General features: G+C 46.3%; 1 protein-coding gene across 9 annotated transcripts in view; it reads left to right on the top strand.

Annotated features, from left to right (window-relative positions):
- The window catches only part of OBSL1 (obscurin like cytoskeletal adaptor 1), a 685,475-nt gene that overhangs the window by 649,602 nt on the left and 17,453 nt on the right, over window positions 1–18,420 (top strand). For all 9 annotated transcript variants that reach the window (XM_085650183.1, XM_085650179.1, XM_085650182.1 and 6 more), the window contains one exon: window positions 8,987–9,148. In XM_085650183.1, the coding sequence (XP_085506309.1) occupies window positions 8,987–9,148 (162 nt within the window). The remainder of the gene's footprint in view (window positions 1–8,986; window positions 9,149–18,420) is intronic.

The raw sequence follows: 18,420 nt of genomic DNA, 5'->3' as shown, positions 1-18,420 counted from the left end.
GGAGTTTACTCCCTATATTTTCTCATTCCAAAAAAGGACGGCTCTCTCAGGCCCATTCTGGACCTCAGACCCCTAAACCAATACATACACTCAGACCATTTTCACATGGTCACACTCCAGCAGGTGCTTCCTCTGCTCTCCCAAAACGACTTCCTAGCCACCATAGAACTCAAGGACGCCTATTTCCACATTCCCGTTCACACCGCTCACAGGAAGTTTCTCAGGTTCGTAGTGGACGGTCAGCAGTACCAATTCAAAGTACTCCCCTTTGGAGTCACCACAGACCCAAGAGTGTTTACCAAGTGCCTAGCAATAGTGGCAGCACACCTGAGAAGACAACACATCCACGTCTTCTCATATCTAGACGACTGGCTTATAAAAGCGAGCTCATACAACCAGTGTGTACAACACACTGACGCCACGATCCAACTACTTCACGACCTGGGCTTCACAGTAAACTACGCCAAGTCCTATCTGCATCCCTCCCATGTACAACAATACAGCCCGGATAGCAAGCATACAAGCTCTTCTCGCTAAATTTCAACCTCAACACTCACTTCCAGCCTGAGTGTTTATGCAACTTATAGGGATGATGATCTCTTGCATATTCATAGTACCTCATGCAAGACTCCCGATGCGTCCTCTCCAAGAGTGCCTAGCACGCCAATGGAACCAGGCTCAAGGTCAGCTAACAGATCTGGTGTTGGTAGACGGTCGTGCCCATCGCTCTCTGCAGTGGTGGACCACCAAAAACCTTTCCAAAGGGCGACCGTTCCTAGAGCCGGTTCCTCAAATAGTTCTAACAGCGGACGCATCGCTCTCCGGCTGGGGAGCTCACCTACTACATGACACCATGCAGGGCAGGTGGACACCTTAACAAAAGTTACTCCACATCAACCATCTGGAGTTACTGGCCATATTTCTAGCCCTGAAAGCCTTTCAAACACACGTCTCAGGCAAGGCTGTCTTAGTCCGCACAGACAACATGACAGCAATGTACTACATCTAAAAACAGGGCGGCACACACTCTCTGCAGGTCTCTCAGCTAGCACAGACCATATGGAGGTGGGCCATACCTCAAAACATTTTTCTCCTAGCACAACATGTCCCAGGAGTCCAAAACACCATTGCAGATCTGCTGAGCCGTAATCTCAACAAATCCACGAGTGGGAACTTCATCCACAAGTTCTTCAACCATTCTTTCAAACGTGGGGACAACCACAAATAGACCTCTTCGCCACCCACGAAAACGCCAAATGCCAAAGCTTCGCCGCCAGATATCCACACCCATTGTCCAAAGGCAATGCGATATGGATGAACTGGTCAGACAAATTTGCGTACGCTTTTCCGCCTCTCCCATTCATTCCATTAGTGGTGCGCAAACTACAGCAACACTCCCTAACTCTCATCCTAGTTGCTCCAACTTGGGCCAGACAACCGTGGTACACCACATTGCTGGAACTCTCCGTAGTTCCGCACCAAAAGTTACACCTCTCTCCACGCCTCTTAAACCAGAACCATGTAGAGATCAGACACCCAGACCCAGCTCAGCTCAACCTTGCGATCTGGCTCCTGAAATCCTAGAATTTGGCTACCTTAATCTTCCCCCTCACTGTATGAACGTCATTAAAGACGCAAGACGTCCTACCACTAGAGCTTGCTACGCAGCCAAGTGGAAACGATTTGTGATTTATTGTCACAACAATAATATCAATCCCTTGGATGTGTCTATCCAACACATCATAGGCTACTTACTACACCTACAAAGATGCAACCTAGCCTACACGTCTATTAGACTACACCCTGCTGCCATAGCAGCGTAGCTACAAAATAGACAGCATCTATCCCTCTTTAGAGTACCTGCCATAAAAACTTTCATGGAAGGCCTCAAAAGGATAATTCCCCCTAGAGTGCCACCCTCACCAGTGCGGAACCTAAACATCGTTCTCACAAGACTAATGGGGCCTCCATTCGAACCTCTACATAAATGCGAGCTTCAATTTTTAACATGGAAAACAGCTTTCCTTGCAGCCATTACTTCCCTCAGAAGGGCCAGTGAGATACAAAACACTCACCATTCAAGAACATTTTCTGCAAATGCATCATAATAAGGTTGTTCTCCGCACTAATCCAAAATTCCTTCCTAAAGTCATTTCTCCCTTTCACCTCAATCAATCTGTGGAACTGCCTGTATTCTTCTCGCCGCCACAAACCATTGCAGAAAGAGCTCTGCACACCCTAGACGTCAAAAGAGCTTTACTCTACTACATCGAGAGAACACAACCTTTTTGCAAGACCAACAATTATTCGTGTCTTTCTCACCACCACACAAAGGCAATCCCATCTCCAAATCTTGGATAGCTAGGTGGATTGTTAAATGCATTCAGATTTGCTACCACAAAGCAAAACAAACGCTATCTGTTCCCCCTAAAGCCCACTCTACACGCAAAATAGGGGCTTCAATGGCTTTTTTAGGGAACATCCCCTTAGATGATATCTGCAGAGCAGCTACATGGTCTACACCGCACGCATTCACAAAACACTATTGTATAGATGTGCAAACTAAGCATCAAGCTAGTGTGGGCCAGGCTGTCCTCGAAACACTGTTTCAAACAACTGCAACAGATACGGGTGGTCGCCACTAAGGATGGGTACTGCTACACAATCTATGCACAGTGTGTAATCTGCAGATCATATGGCTCGAACAGAATATGCTACTTACCAATATGCATCTGTTCTTGGCATGTAGAGCTGCAGATCTACACACGCCCACCCGCCTCCCCGGCTACCTTTATCTGTTCCAGTTTTATCTTATTTAGATACAGCACACATGGGCATCTTTCCTGTTTCTTACAAAGCTCCATCATTTCCCTGCTGGCGAAAAACAATCTGAGGATGGAGCCGAAGTATATGTGCACTATGATCCAAAGGAGGAGTCACATACCTCGTGACTTCCAAAGACTTTCCAAGTGAAAAACAACTGCAACATCCGGGCCCAACACCAGATGGCGATCTATGCACAGTGTGTAGATCTGCAGCTCTACATGCCAAGAACAGATGCATACTGGTAAGTAGCATATTCCTTATTTTTCACATTTGTGTCAGTGAGGTGAGGACATGTTATGTATGGCTCTCCCATTATCCTCTGCCCCTGCACAGGAGTTGGAGGCAGGGACGGGTGATTTTACGGTCCATACAAAACATAAAATTATAGATGGGTAAAAAGTGATTTACGGGGATGTTTTTCTCCTCCTCTCAGGACATCATAGACAACTTGATCATCTGTCTCGTTTTCTATTTGACATCACTTAGAATCCCTTGGTGAAGAACATCCCCATAATGCACGGTTACCCGTCTATAATTCTATATGATGTGTCAACTCAATTTAAGAATTCTTTTTCAAAAAAGACCTCATGGAGTTGGTTAACAAAGACAACCCTTCTCCAAAACATGAATATAACTCACATAGGGTCAGGAAGGAAGATAATTTGCTCTTACATTTAGGGGCAGATACTTTCTTTAATTGCCACCAGCAAGGATTGTTTTGGTTTGATCCCCGCCACTGATCTGTGACCAAAATATTCAACCTCTTCAGACAGGAACTTGCACTTATCTATCTGCAGTGACCCCTCTGTTCTGCAACATCCCTAAAACTTAAAGGGACATAATCAAACAGCGCAGTGATGTCATCCTCTCTGGGGCTCAGCATTGAGAAGAGATCAGGCCACTAATCAGGGGTTTAGGGTTCGTTGGGTGTTTGGTATTAAGGAACAGTTATTCATTTTGACATCTTTTGGGTTCCTGGAAATACCATCTCATTCAGGATTTCGTCTGGCAGGAAATTCTGCGGCTTTCCAGGCTCTGTTTTCTGACATGCATTTTTCTCATTGATTGTTGTTAGAAATGGGGGTCTCTAGTTGGCAGAGGTAGGTACCTTTGACCAAATAGGGACCTTTGCTTCTAGTCACGGTAAGGGGGATACACTCCTAAAATAACCCCTGCCCCTTGGTAGCTTCGCACGAACAGACAGGCTTATCTCAAAGGCAGTGTGTAAAGCATTTGTGAACACATACAGAAACACGGTGAAAACACTACAAATGGACACCACACCAGTTTAGAAAACTAAGTAATCTGTATCCAAACCAAAAGAAGACCAAACAACAAAAATCCACAATACAGTAATAAAAATAAGGCTTTCAAATGGTAGAAATAGTTCAGTTCAATGCAAGTTGTAAATGCAACACTTTTCTCAAAAGTACCTTAGATGCGTCACACAAAGCAAACAAAACGGCCACAGGGAAGGTGATGCGTCGGCTCCTTACACGCAGGGGAGGTGATGCGTCTGTTCCTTACTGCAGCGCAGAGGAGGTGATGCGTTGATTCCTTACTGCGTGGGGAGTTGATACGTCTGTTTCTTACTGCGGACCCCAACGATGCGACAGTCTTGGCGCCTCGATGCGATGCATCGATCCGGTACGATGCATGTCTTTGTGCAGCGGCACAGCAGGCTTTCATCGGGATCGGTGCGGCGACAATGCATCGGAAAACCAGTGTGGATGCAACACGCTTCTTAGGTGTTGCGTCGATTTCCCAGCTCCCAGTCTCCAGAGGTCCCAAACAGCAGCAGGCACCTCTTTGCAGGTTGGAATTCCCAGCAAGGAAATTCAGGGGAGCTGGTGGTGAAGTCTTTGTGTCCCTGAGACTACAAAACAGGAGGCAAGCTCAGTTTCAAGCCCTTGGAGATCTTTTCTTCAAGCAGGTGACAAAGTAAAACAGCAAAGTCCTTCTTCTCCTTTCCTTGGCAGCAAGCAGCCACTGCCGGCCAATCCCAGGCAGCAAACAGGCACTGGAGCAGTATTCCTCCTTAGCTTATCCGGCTCTTCTCCTTGGCAAAGGTTTCCTCTTGATTTCCTACCAGTGATCTAAAAGTCGGAGATCTGGGCCCATCGTTTTATAAACTTCTTTGTTCTCTCAAGGCAGAGAGTGTCTGTACCCAGCCAAAACCAGTTCTGTGGGGCACAACAACCTCCTTTGTCAGTGTGAGCCCTGACTTCAGACACACCACTGGGGGGGCGGAGCCGTCATTGTGGAAGGCAGGCACAGCCCTATTCAGATGAAGATGCAACCCAGGTCTATTCGGCCCAGCCCTAACTCATCAGACTTCTGGAGCCACAGCAATACAATAAACTAACTCCCCATTCTGGCCTATTGGAACAGATAGCCTTGCAATAGTGAAAAACGAAATTGGCAGTATTTCACTATTAGGGCATGTCCTACCTTTCACATACAATGCACCCTGCCCACAGGGATACCTTGGGCCTACCTTAGGGGGGACTAACATGTAGAAAAGGGAAGGTTTAGAGACTGACAAGTGTGTGCACTTGCCAAGTCGACAAGTCGACATGGCAGTCCCAGACTGCACACAGGCTCTGCAATGGCAGGCCTGAGCCACAGTTTACAAACTGCTTCTGTGGGTGGCACAATCAGTGCTGCAAGCCCACCTGCAGCATTTGATTTACAGGCCCTGGTCACACATGGTGCACTGTACTAGGGTCTGACAAGTAAACCAAATAAGCCAATCATTGGGTCACTAATTCCTTACATCAATTTACAATAGGGAGCACTTGCACTGTGGCACTTAATAGCAGTGGCAAAGCATCTAAACCAGCAAAAACACATGAGGCAACAGCAGAAAAAATGGAAGGGAGACCTACGCAAATGGTGAGAGGTCTAACAATCGTGGAAATTAGAATTTCTAGAGGTGACCGGGAAGGGTCTGGTCACTGGTGAACTTCGTAAGTCATCTGAGATGGATGCTGTAAAGCTATCGCGCGAAGGATAATCCCAGTGGGAGACCTCAGAAACCTGGCAGTGATTGGACGGAAAGGTTCACATGTTCAGCACACGAGAAAGACAAGTAATGATGGATGGAAGGGGCCCCTACCTCACGCTACCTCTCAGAGGCAGCAAATAAGGATCCCGGTGTATGGGGTTGAAGGTCTCCCTGATATCTGGGAGCACAAGTTTGTTTGTCTGGCTTTTCCAACTGCTTCAGTGGTGTTGTCACAAGTTTTCAAGCGGGCGCTTAGAGTACTGTTCCCTGGGTGGAAACAATGGTGTGATGGATCGATGAGGCTGGGACCATTGAAGCAAATCTTGCAGAAGGAGGCAGCTATGTGATCAGCAGGTCTGTTTGTGGGAAGGGGCCAGCAATGGGACTGCGGTGGGTGGGGAGGGTCAGGACGTGAGTGTCACTGAAGCACTGATGAGGATAATCAGCTGTTAGATCCTGTTAGAGATAATTAACATCATGGAAGGCGATTCGGAAAAGCCTTCAAGGTCAATTTCTTTCATTTGGAGGTGAACAAGTCTTTTTTGGCAGATCAGAAAGCTTTGAGGCATTCTTAGGGAGTACTGTTCATCATTAGAAGCAGGTGGTACCTATGTCCTTGAGGAATCACTTTCACGGTATAATTTCAAGTTGTTGTTGAATCTGCCCTTCTTTCTCTTACCTCGATGTGCTTTGGTGAGGACGGTGGCCAGTTCTGCTTCTGAAGGATGATATCCAAGTCTGCAGTTTGCCCTCTCAGGGGGTGCGCTGTGGCACTGGTGGTATCTCAGAGTTGGCAGTGGTTAGAGTGTTTACTGCAGAGACCAGGTTCAGGGTCTGAAGGTTCTGTGAGTTGACAGTTGTTGTAGTGTTTCCTCCAGAGACGAGGTCCAGTGTCTGAAGGTTCTTGGAGTTGGCGGTGATTGTAGTGTTTCCTCCAGAGACCAGGTCCAGTGTCTGAAGGTTCCTGAAGTTGACGGTGGTTGGGGTGTTTCCTCCAGAGACCTGGTCCAGTGTATGAAGGTTCTTGAAGTTGACAGTTGTTGTAGTGTTTCCTCCAGAGAGGAAGTCCAGTGTATGAAGGTGCTTGGTGTTGACAGTGGTTGGAGCGGTTCCTCCAGAGACCAGTTCCAGTGTCTGAAGGTTCGTGGAGTTGGCGATAGTTGGAGTGTTTCCTGCAGAGACCAGGTTCAGTGTCTGAAGGTTCTTGGAGTTGACAGTGGTTGGAGTGGTTCCTCCAGAGTCCAGGTGTAGTATATGATGGTTCTTGGAGTTGACAGTGGTTGGAGTGGTTCCTCCAGAGACCAGGTGTAGTGTATGAAGGTACTTGGAGTTGACAGTGGTTGGAGTGGTTCCTCCAGAGACCAGGTGTAGTGTATGAAGGTTCTTGGAGTTGACAGTGGTTGGAGTGGTTCCTCCAGAGACCAGGTGTAGTGTATGAAGGTTCTTGGAGTTGACAGTGGTTGTAGTGTTTCCCCAGAGACCAGGTGTAGTGTATGAAGGTTCTTGGAGTTGACAGTGGTTGGAGTGGTTCCTCCAGAGACCAGGTGTAGTGTAGGAAGGTTCTTGGAGTTGACAGTGGTTGGAGTGGTTCCTCCAGAGACCAGGTGTAGTGTATGAAGGTTCTTGGAGTTGACGGTGGTTGGGGTGTTTCTTCCAAAGCTCAGGTCCAGTGTATAAGGGTTCTTGGATCTGCTGCAACTGGAGGTTGAAAAGGTTGATTTCTGTTTGTAATGAGTAATAAAGAGGGAAAGGACAACAGCTCAAGGCAAAGGCATTTTATATGTTGTAACCGGTCACCAAATGTCCCCTTGAGGGTCCGAAAGCAGTGAGAGATGAACAGAAATATTACCATGTGCAGATGTGTTCGTCAGTCAGAGGTCTGACTGGTTTATCTGTGACCGGATCTCAATTTACTGATGTCCATTTCAGAGAAACACCTTCAGCTTTGTGATAAATGTGATATAGTGGTTCTCTAATGGGAAGCCTCAGCCGAGAAACCTAGAATTGAAGGAGCACAGTGTCTGAATTGCTATTTCATCTGCTAGAGCTTGGGTTGGAACTTTATCTGTTTGTTGAATTTTACATTTCTTTTATAGTCTATTTTTTAACTTAATTTAGTTCATTTATAATATTTAACATGTATAAAAAGTGAGAATCTGACATGTAAATAACTTTATAGTTCCATCAAAGGTGTGAGTCTGCTATGAGTCTTACCCTGAGGCAGATCGCATCTATATTTTAAAAATGACGAAACGCATAAGTATCCGGTGGTGTGAGAGTGGGACATGTAGTCATTGCATTGATTTTTAAAGTGGAGATATCTCATGCACCTTCGTGGGTGTGAGAGAATGATATTCCCACTTCTGAGTTTAGCCACAAGGGGTGTGGACTTGCCCTCCCTCTAGTAATCCTGTTGTGTGCTGTGATAGAATTATGTACCTGTAATGACCCATCTCTTTGTCCCAGATTCAGCTTAGAGTCAGTCATGACTCCTAAAACTAGTGAGACTGGTCTCCATCTTGGCTTAGCTATAGATGGGAGTGAATGATGACCTGGCACATGGTTCTGGAGATACTGAGCTGTTTTGAGTCTTTCACTCTCAATCTCTTTGTCCGTCACTTCCTGTCTTTGCCAGAGGGTTCTCGGTTAGAACTGTGACAACTTGTTAAAGTTGGTGATCTTCAGCCTCATCCTGGAACCAGTGCATCGAAGTTCTCACCACATGTGCTTCTCCTTCTGTGCTTGGACCAGCTTGTCTTGTGTTGTTGTTCCGGGTGTGAGGTCTGTTTATAACCACGTGTACACCTCTGTTTAAGACCAAGTGCAGCTCTCCTTCTGTGCCTCACACCTGCTTTCCTCTGATATGTGAGGTCAGTTTTTGTCAACATGTACACCCACCTCTTTGCCTTGTATACCTGATTGTGTTAGTCGTGATGTGAAGGTTTTGACCACGTATACAGATCAGGGTGTGAGCTCAGTTTCTGACCATCTGTACATCTCCTTCTGTGTCTTTTACCTGCTTGCTTTAAGTTACTCAGGATGTAAGGCCAGTTTCTGACCACATGTACATACACTTCTGTGCTTAGTGTCTCATTGTTTCACCACATGGTCACCTCTTTCGATGTCCTTCACCCGTTCCTCTTGTTTTTTCAGAGCGTGAGGTGAAGGTTGTCCAGGGGCTGGAAGATCTGGAAATCTCTGAGAACGACAATGCCGTCTTCATGTGTGAACTCTCCCACAAAGACGTGCCGGGAGAGTGGTTCAAGAACGGGGAGAAGATACGGACCACGAACACCATCAAGATACGTCAAGAAGGTACCGGCATAGAAAGAGTGGAACCAGAATAGGTAGATAGGTAGAACCATGCTTGAGCGGTAACATGTTCCAATGAGTGCACATGTTGGGAGTAGGGTGGAGGCTACATTCAACTGGGCATAGTTTATGAATGCTAATCAGCCAACTCACAGAGGCGTGGGTTCGGTGTCAGTCCCTTTAAAGACTTAGGCCATGCATTTACTCAAACTATTTTACACAGATTAGCCCTTTGACTGTTTGCTTCATGCTTGGGGATTAATGTAGATTACCAGTAAGTAACCAGGCCATTACCTCCTCGTCTTTCATCTTCCAAGACCTGACCTCTGCAGGATATGTCCACGCTCACCAGGAGGTGACCATCAGAGAAGTACCAATGAAATACCAATACAAATACTGCTGCACCCAGTAATGTTTTAATAGTGGAAATCATTTACAAGAAAGGAAAACTCTCCAAGTCTAAAATTACAGGTTCATTGATTAAGGACAATGTCTGAGTTTCAAAATCAGAGGTTCCCCAATCTCCCACCAAATGCAACCTATAATGATTCATAAAGGTTTGAGGAGAGATCACGTGGCAGCATTATAAAGGTCTTTGAGGAGCACTGCTCAGGAGGCAAGCGCTGCCCTGGTACATCATGCCTGGCCGGGACACGGAAGGTCCACATCTGTGAATCACGAGCCAGATAACTCGCTCGCCGAAGCCATCTATGGGTAGTCAGTGCCGAGGAGTGATGGCCTTGACCGAAGGTACCAAAGTAATTAGGAAGAGGTGCTGTCTGCTCTCGGTAAACAGGAAGATCTCTATGTGCATCCTGGGTATGAAGTTGTGTCTGTTCCTCTGAAGATGATGAGGAAAAAAACTGGAAGAACCAACTCTTAGGTACAGTGAAAATAATACAGTAATTTGGGAAGTAAAGATTTGCTCAATTAAGACCACTTTGTCCTCAAATAACATAAAAAGAAGAGGAAAGAAAAGCACCTAATTGCCCAATGCTGCTGATGGAGCAAAAGGCATCTAAACAAAACTTTAGTCCACAAAAGAATCTTTAGCTCAATCTCTGGTAGTGGCTGAAATGGAGGTCTTTGAAGAGACTGCAGTCGTAAGGGGGATTCAGTGGAGGGACTGGGGGGTGAACCACACTTCTTCCAAGACAAACTCTCTTCAGTAGATGACAAGCGAAGTCTGAAACTGAAATCATCTAACCCCTAAAAGCCTGGGTAGCCACCTGTTGGCTTTTACTGATCGAAACTGACAAACCCAACAGGAGTCAATGGAGAGTGGATCTGCATCATATGAAGCTACCTTGCTTGAACACCCCTAGGCCTTCAGAACCTTTCCCATTCCAACCATAAGTTGTTGTACCAGAAGGGATGGTTACGGGGGAAGTGGAGCCCTAGAAGGGAGAAGGATAGATTTCTGTATTGACATTTGCAGAAGCAAAGGATATCATAGGAAATGTGGCTAACATGGGGTTATCACCATCCTCTTGTATGGTCATCCTTGAGCCACCAAACCACCCAAGGTCTGAACAGATATGGAATGCAGGCATACAACGGACCTCGATCCACGGAACGGTTAAAACATTGATCCGTCAAGTCTTCAGTGATGGAATAAGAGTGAAGAACTTTGAGCATTATCCTTCATGGCAAACAGATGCAACCAAGGGCAGCCACACAGCCCTGACCGTCTCTGAAACAAAATAGGGCTCTAAGAAAGATCCATTGAGGCGGGAAACATCTGACTCAACTGACCTGCATACTCATTCTCCCTCCCTAGAAGATTGACTGATGTCACAGACATCAGTCCCAGGACTAAAAGGGCGTTTACGGTACGGGTGGGCGTGTAATGCCGAATTCCATCTAAATTCTGCAGTAAGTTGACGAGTGTAAGTGAGACTTGGCATCCCTTAGCACGATTTTTGGTCGCTAGGAGGACACTGTGTGAGACTTCCCCAATGAAGGAGGTTGTGGACAGCCGCGACTGTTCGGAGTCAGAAAGCTGCCACTCAAGTAGAAAATGTACTTGAGGGCTGCAAAACCAACTCGAGAAGCAGCGCCCTCTTGCACTCTGCGTGGTGTCGTTTGCGCTGATTTTTCAGCGCAAAAAGAGTTCCCGATGCTAAAAATCAGTGCAAGCAGCACAATGTGCCTAATTCCACCCTTTTGCGGAACTCCGTGGAGACTCGCGTAGTGTTCATGTAACTCCACAGAATTCAACGGAGTGAAACTCAGCGAGTTCTGGCCAACCCTACATTAAGGTTGCCCCAATTGAGCCTGTATTGATTATCAATGGTGGGGGAGAGGTTAAGAGTAAAGATGTTCACAAAACCATTGTAGGACTTAATAAACTCTTGTTATTGGGACCACAGCTTTGTAGTCTTCTGAAGCCAGGGACCACCTCGGTAAAAGATGCCTGACCAGTGGTAGCAGATGTACCCGAAGGGAGCATAGTAGGCAAGCTGCCATGTTGCCCTGAATCCAGTCCTAAGCTGTTGCTTCTGTTTCGCTCAATAAAGCTTAAAGTCTGGCTGTTGATGTCATCTTTCTCTCAGGTGGCAGAAACACTAGACCCAGATCTGTTCGATAAGCTGAAGCGTCGCCATTGAGACTTCTGAAGGTTAAGAAGATAGCCCTGCTCTCGAAGAACTCCAGATACTCTTTGTGCATCATCAAAAGCCTTAGGACAAGAACCACAGATCGACCAATCATCTAGAAATGGCTAAATCTGTATACCTTGAGCATGCAATACACCTACCGACCCACCTAAAAACTCCTGCTGCCAAGACGAAGCACCTAGAACTGGGTGTGCCTCCCTCTTGTGATATTTTTGTAAGAATGGGAGGATGCATCTGGGAATGCCCGGGCATCCGACCTTTCTGGGTGGCAATAACTTCCGAGATGCAAGCAGTATGTGGAAAAGGGATCCTGCTAACACCCAAACTGTGTTTGCTTAACATATGGGAGGCCACTGATTTAAACACTGAGGAACAAACCTGGGTGACATTAGGGATGACTTTGGCCAAATGTAATATTGCACAAAAGTGGGGAGTGGGAGAAGTACCGACATTGAAGAGATGGGAAAAGGATATGGATAGATGCATGATTGCTGAGAAAGATGTCTACAAAAGCAGAGCGTGTCCTGGAAAATTGATTTTAAAAAATGGGGAAGGTGGAATGCACATAGAGGAGAGTTATGTATCTGCTAGGATACTCTGTCAGGGATCTTGATGAAGATAGAGGGGGAAAGGACATACCAAGCAAGTAACAATATGAAGGTACTATGTAAAACGACACTTTAATGTATCTCTCAGTCGCACCGATGTATAACTGAACCATGTTTATAAAAAGATAAATAAATAAAAAAAGAATGGAAGGAGGCAGGTGTGCGCCGAGCAGATCCTGTGAAGCTGATCTCAGGCCATGATCCGTGGGATGATCGTCTGTACAGAGACCATCTTATATGCGGACGCGGAATGAAAGAATTGACTATCTTCAAGTCTAGCAACAAGGATGATTTTTGTACCTGGAGTGTGTGAGAAGTTGGCCTGGTATATGCTGGTCACTAGTTATAGTGGCCACCTTGCACCAGTCCAATTCGACTCTTATGGTAGATAGGTTTAAGACAACCTTTTAAAGAAAGTTATCCTTGTGGTAGCTGTGGAGAGCAGCCTTCAGGCTAAGTCTTTAGAGGAATGTAAAGCACTTTGTTTTACCTTATAATCTCTTGAATTACTAAATGAAAGGACACCACACAGGTATATATATATAAAATATATATGTATTTATTACTAACAACTCTCTGCTAATCTCTTTATGAGATTAGAAGTCAGGAACATATACACAAATCAACATTTCACAACAAGTTAAGCACAAATATGGCTGGGGCCCTAGGGGCGTACCAGACCATATACTAAAAAAGAGACTTAAGAACAACGACTTGAGAAGGGACAAAGCCTAGGGCCTTCAGAAGCGCTGGGGCCTCACTAATCCACCCAAGGCAGGTAAGTAAAGGACCCACGGGAGACGCATGCAGTGTGAGAACACAGCCGCAGATCCCAATTGACTTCAATGGGTCAAGTTGCGGTTGGAATTTTAGGGTTTTAGGATACTTCGGGAGAGTCTACAAGCAAGTCACTTACAGGGTAAGTAGTTCTAGAGCCAACACACACAGGAGCACCGTAGTGCTGGAGTTACCTCACCCAGGGAAGCCGGGTGCATTGGTGTCTTTTGGTGTCGGGTCGCGGCGTCGTTTTCAATGGGAGACAAAGAAGTCTTGCTGCTTGTGAAGACAGGAGAAGTGTCCGGTGGAATCCAAGACTGGATTCAGAAGAAGGAAGACCTGAAAGCAGAGGAGACAGTGTTCAAAGTCACTTGGCAGTGACCCGGGGCAAGGAAGATGGATGCCCACAGTCGTCGGGTGATTTCAGGTGATTCCGCGTGTCTTGACTCTTCAGCCACGAGGTCCAGGAGGCATCGACGACAACCAGGAGCTGGATTCAGTGTGTCCCACGAAGTCTACAGCTTACTGCGGTGTCGGTGACCAGATTGGAGCCAACAAGCCTTGGTAACAGCAAATCTTGTGGAAAGGATAAAAAGTCAGCAGTGCAGACCAACAAGGTCTGAGGGACTCACCCAGCGACAGTAAGTCAGGGCAGGCCTGGAGCAACCAGGAGAGCCCTTTGAAACTGTAGAAATATCTTCTGGGGACCCACAAGCCAGCCGGCAAGGGATCGCAAAGACGTCTAGGTAGGATTGACTCACCAGTAGCCTGCGATCATTTGGGACGAGGTAGGCCTCTGATCTTCGGAGAAAATCCTGCTGGAGGCTTGGACCATAAGCACAAGTTCGTAGAACGTCGTGAAGGGGTTGCACTCGACAATAGTGCCCGGTACCCAGGTATTGCGGTTCCTCGTCACTCGTGGGGTCCACTTGCCTCAGTGTCGCTGGGGACTCAAGATGGCCTTGGGGAAGTCAGGAAATCCACTTCCGGGGCTGCAGGGACTTCGGACTCCGGCGGGAGCGGGAAAGTTTGCGACCGTTGATTCAAAGTTTTGGTGCCTGCCAAGCAGGGGAGTCACTCCTTGACTCCAAGGGAGATTCTTCAGTCTTCCAGAGGTAGTGGAACGTCAAAGGTCCAGGAATCTTCTTCAGAGCATCGTCCAGGGATATCTAGTTTGCAATGGCAAGGGTTTCCTAACTTATACTACAAGGAAGGGAGGGACTAGCTCTATGACCCCTCCTATGGAAGGGTCAGGGGAGTGGGTGGCTACACCCACTTCCCTTTGTCCAGTTTCACGCCAGAGCAGCCCCAATTCACTAAATCCTGTCTGGGAGGTGGTTACACCTCCCCGTGACAGGATGCCTATTGTTGGGCCTCGTCCATTGCGAGTTTCGGTCAGCAGCAGGAGGGCAGCCCAGTGTCTGTGACAGGTGGCATCCATTTTGTGATGCCAGGGCTCTTCAGGATTCTACAGTGTTTCCACAGTGGGACATGTCTATCCCTCTAGGAGGGTGGGATCATACTCCCACACCAGTTACTGGTGTGGGGGTATGATTCCAAAGCGTTTGACACCAAACACAACATGTTTTGATGCAGCCATCTCAGAGTTAGCATTTACCGTGAGATTATAATGCACTTAAGAGTAAATGGTTTAACCGCATTCACACACAGCCACAGAGAATGGACTCTGAGAGCTGCAGAGGGGCCCTGCTCAAGCAGAGGCACCCCCTCAGATGGAAACCAAGCACCCTGCCCTCAGGATTGATAGGACCTGCCTTAAGGGTGACTGATAGGTTTATATGTGTGTGTAAGTAGAGATATAGAGAACCTACATCTCAGTGAGGAGTGCTAACACTACCTCACCCAGGCTGCAGTAGCAGGCCTGTGGTGTCAGATTTAGTCTGCTTCCCAGGGGTGGCATAATACATGCTGCAGCCCCTGGTAGGCCTGTGAAGTACCTATGCCCTTGGTACCTAAGGTACCATATACTAGGGGCTCATAAGGTACCACAGTATCCAATCACTAGTGCATCTAATATGCACTCCAATATGTTTATAGAGAACAGAGAGGCTGGGGCCCTGATTAGCAGGGACCCAGCCAGACTATAGCCAGAAACCAGTGTAAACATCAGACAAAAAGTGGGGGCAACATAAGGTGCAGATCCTACTCTCCTACAGAGTGAAATTGAATAAGAACCTGCCCTGGTTCAGACCACTGGACTTGCAAAATCACAGCAATATGTCTTCAATGCCTCCAAGGAGAGCTTCAGGGTGAACACTGACGGAACTCGGAACATAGGAAGACGTGTCCTGGAGGCTCTCAGAACTGTATTCAAGCGCCGTCTCTGTGATGTTCTCCCCCAGGACTAGTTGGAGCCACCGACAGTCTTGATTTTGAACAGAGAGAGGCTGGAGCGGCTGCAGCTTGCTGGGACTTTTCTAAGAAAAGGGCTCCCTGCACATGGTTGCTTTCCCTTAAGGGCTGACCAATACCCTTGAATGACAATGAAGGACTAAGCTATATTCTAGAATCGAAAGAAGAAAAATATAGAAAGCACCAAACAATTTGTTAAACATTCATATTTATTTGCTATTTAAAGATGGCTCTTCCATAGCCTGTGGTCATTGGCTGCAGGTGGTTCACGGATATGTATTCAGTTTAAATACATTGTTGGCCTCCTGTTTACTTGGTGACGATATAAATTGTTAACCATCCTACAATGGACTATAATGTTTTTATTGAATACCTTTTTGTTTATGTATATACAAAAAATGGTGCCAGTGGTTTACAAATCTATTAGCACATCCAAAATATTGGGTTAGTATATGGTATGCACAGTAATGTGTGCTCAAAATGGGCAAACGAACACCATGCCACCTAGCTAGTGTAATACATACATGAAAAGAAACTCCTTTATATAACTCTGATACATTCATGAGCCCAGAGCTCTACAACATCTTTCCTTGGTGGTCTGCCAATGTAGCAGGTCCAATCTTTATTGCTGATAGGTTAATGATGTAGAAATAACAGGATTGTTCATACAGAAAACAGACAGCCGACTTTCTCAAGACTGTAAGTTCAAACATGCAATAAATAATACATTATTTCAAATGTAATGACGTATCAGTGTCATTACTCCAAATTGGCTTATCACTAATCCAAACACCATTGAATGATTAGCGTGGCCAAAAATGAGAAAGTGAAAAGCAAAAAACAAAAGGTCAGACACCCGGACCCAGCTCAGCTCAACCTAGCGATCTGGCTCCTGAAATCCTAGAATTCGGTTACCTCAATCTTCCCCCTGACTGTATGAACGTCATCAAAGAAGCTAGGCAACCCACCACTAAAGCGTGCGACGCCACCAAGTGGAAACGTTTTGTTGTCTACTGTCACAACAATACCATCAATCCCCTAGATGTGTCCATTCAACACAACATAGGCTATTTACTACACCTACAAAGATGCAATCTAGCCTATACGTCCATTAGACTGCACCTCACAGCCATAGCAGCTTATCTGCAAAACAGGCAACATCTATCACTTTTTAGAGTACCTGCCATTAAAGCCTTCATGGAAGGCCTTAAAAGGATAATTCCACCCAGAGTACCACCCTCACCTGTGTGGAACTTAAACATCGTTCTCACCAGACTAATGGGGCCTCCCTTCGAACCTCTGCACAAATGTGAACTCCATTTCCTAACATGGAAAACCGCCTTTCTTGTAGCCATCACTTCCCTCAGAAGGGTCAGTGAGATACAAGCATTTACCATTCAAGAACCTTTTCTGCAAATGCACCATAACAAGGTTGTTCTCCGTACCAACCCAAAATTCCTCCCTAAAGTCATTTCTCCCTTTCACATAAACCAACCGGTAGAACTACCAGTATTCTTCTCGCAACCACAAACCGTTGCAGAAAGAGCTCTTCACACACTAGATGTCAAAAGACCCTTACTCTACTACATACAGAGAACACAACCTTTCCGCAAGACCAAACAGCTGTTTGTCTCTTTCTCTCCACCACACAAGGGCAACCCCATCTCCAAATCAGGGATAGCTAGGTGGATTGTCAAATGCATTCAGATTTGCTACCACAAAGCAAAACGAACGCTTTCCGTTCCCCCTAAAGCCCACTCTACACGCAAAATAGGGGCTTCAATGGCATTTTTAGGGAACATCCCATTAGACGATATCTGCAGAGCAGCTACATGGTCAACACCACACACTTTCACTAAACACTATTGTGTAGATGTGCAAACTAAGCAACAAGCTAGTGTGGGCCAGGCTGTACACAAAACATTATTTCAAACCACTGCCACAGATACGGGTGGTCGCCGCTAAGGGTGGGTACTGCTATATAATCTATGCACAAGTGTGTAATCTGCAGCTCATATGCCTCGAACGGAATATGCTACTTACCAGTATGCATCTGTTCTTGGCATGTAGAGCTGCAGATCTATACACGCCCACCCGCCTCCCCGGCTACCTTTATCTGTTCCAGTTTATCTTATTTAGATACAACACACATGGGCATCTTTCCTGTTATTACTACGCTCCATCTTTCCCTGTTGGCGAAAAACAATCTGAGGATGGAGCCGAAGCCCATGCGCAACACGATCCAAAGGAGGAGTCACCGACCTCGTGACTTCCAAAGACTTTCCAAGAGGAAAAACAACTGCAAACATCCAGGCCCAACACCAGATGGCGATCTATGCACAAGTGTGTAGATCTGCAGCTCTACATGCCAAGAACAGATGCATACTGGTAATTATCATATTCTATATAGAATCCACGCGCCTCGTCAAAGCCGGGACACATCAGCCATGGTCCATGCCAGGGTACGAGGATACTCTGTGTACTTTACGATTCAATCCGCAACAAAGCTGCAGGGCGCACACTCCTTCCGCAAATTAAGAGACACAATCCGTTAACTGCATGGGGTGGTTGTTTTTGGCTTGGTACCTTGAATAAACCACCCCATGCACTTAACGGATTGTGCCTCTTAATTGTGGGAGGCGAAGGGCCAAATTTGGCGATCGTTTTTTCGTACTGTATGAGGGACAAGATTGGAAAGTGTGGTGCACCTAGGTTTCAGGGATGTGGTAGCACTATGGAGTCTAGAGAAGGGTGTCTTGTGTAAATGGAGTTTAATTGGATTTGGAGAACTCATTGCAGCCCAATGAAGGTGATCTCAAGGGGGAACTTCTAAAATGAGTCTTCAGCTGGTCTGCAGGTGGATGGAAGTGAGGGGTGGGAACTTAGAGTTTATTTGCAA

Source organism: Triturus cristatus, chromosome 3_2 (assembly GCF_964204655.1).
Source record: "Triturus cristatus chromosome 3_2, aTriCri1.1, whole genome shotgun sequence".
NCBI lineage: Eukaryota > Metazoa > Chordata > Amphibia > Caudata > Salamandridae > Triturus > Triturus cristatus.
The sequence above is the reverse complement of the archived record's forward strand: the minus strand, read 5'-3'. Positions and strand labels throughout refer to the sequence as shown.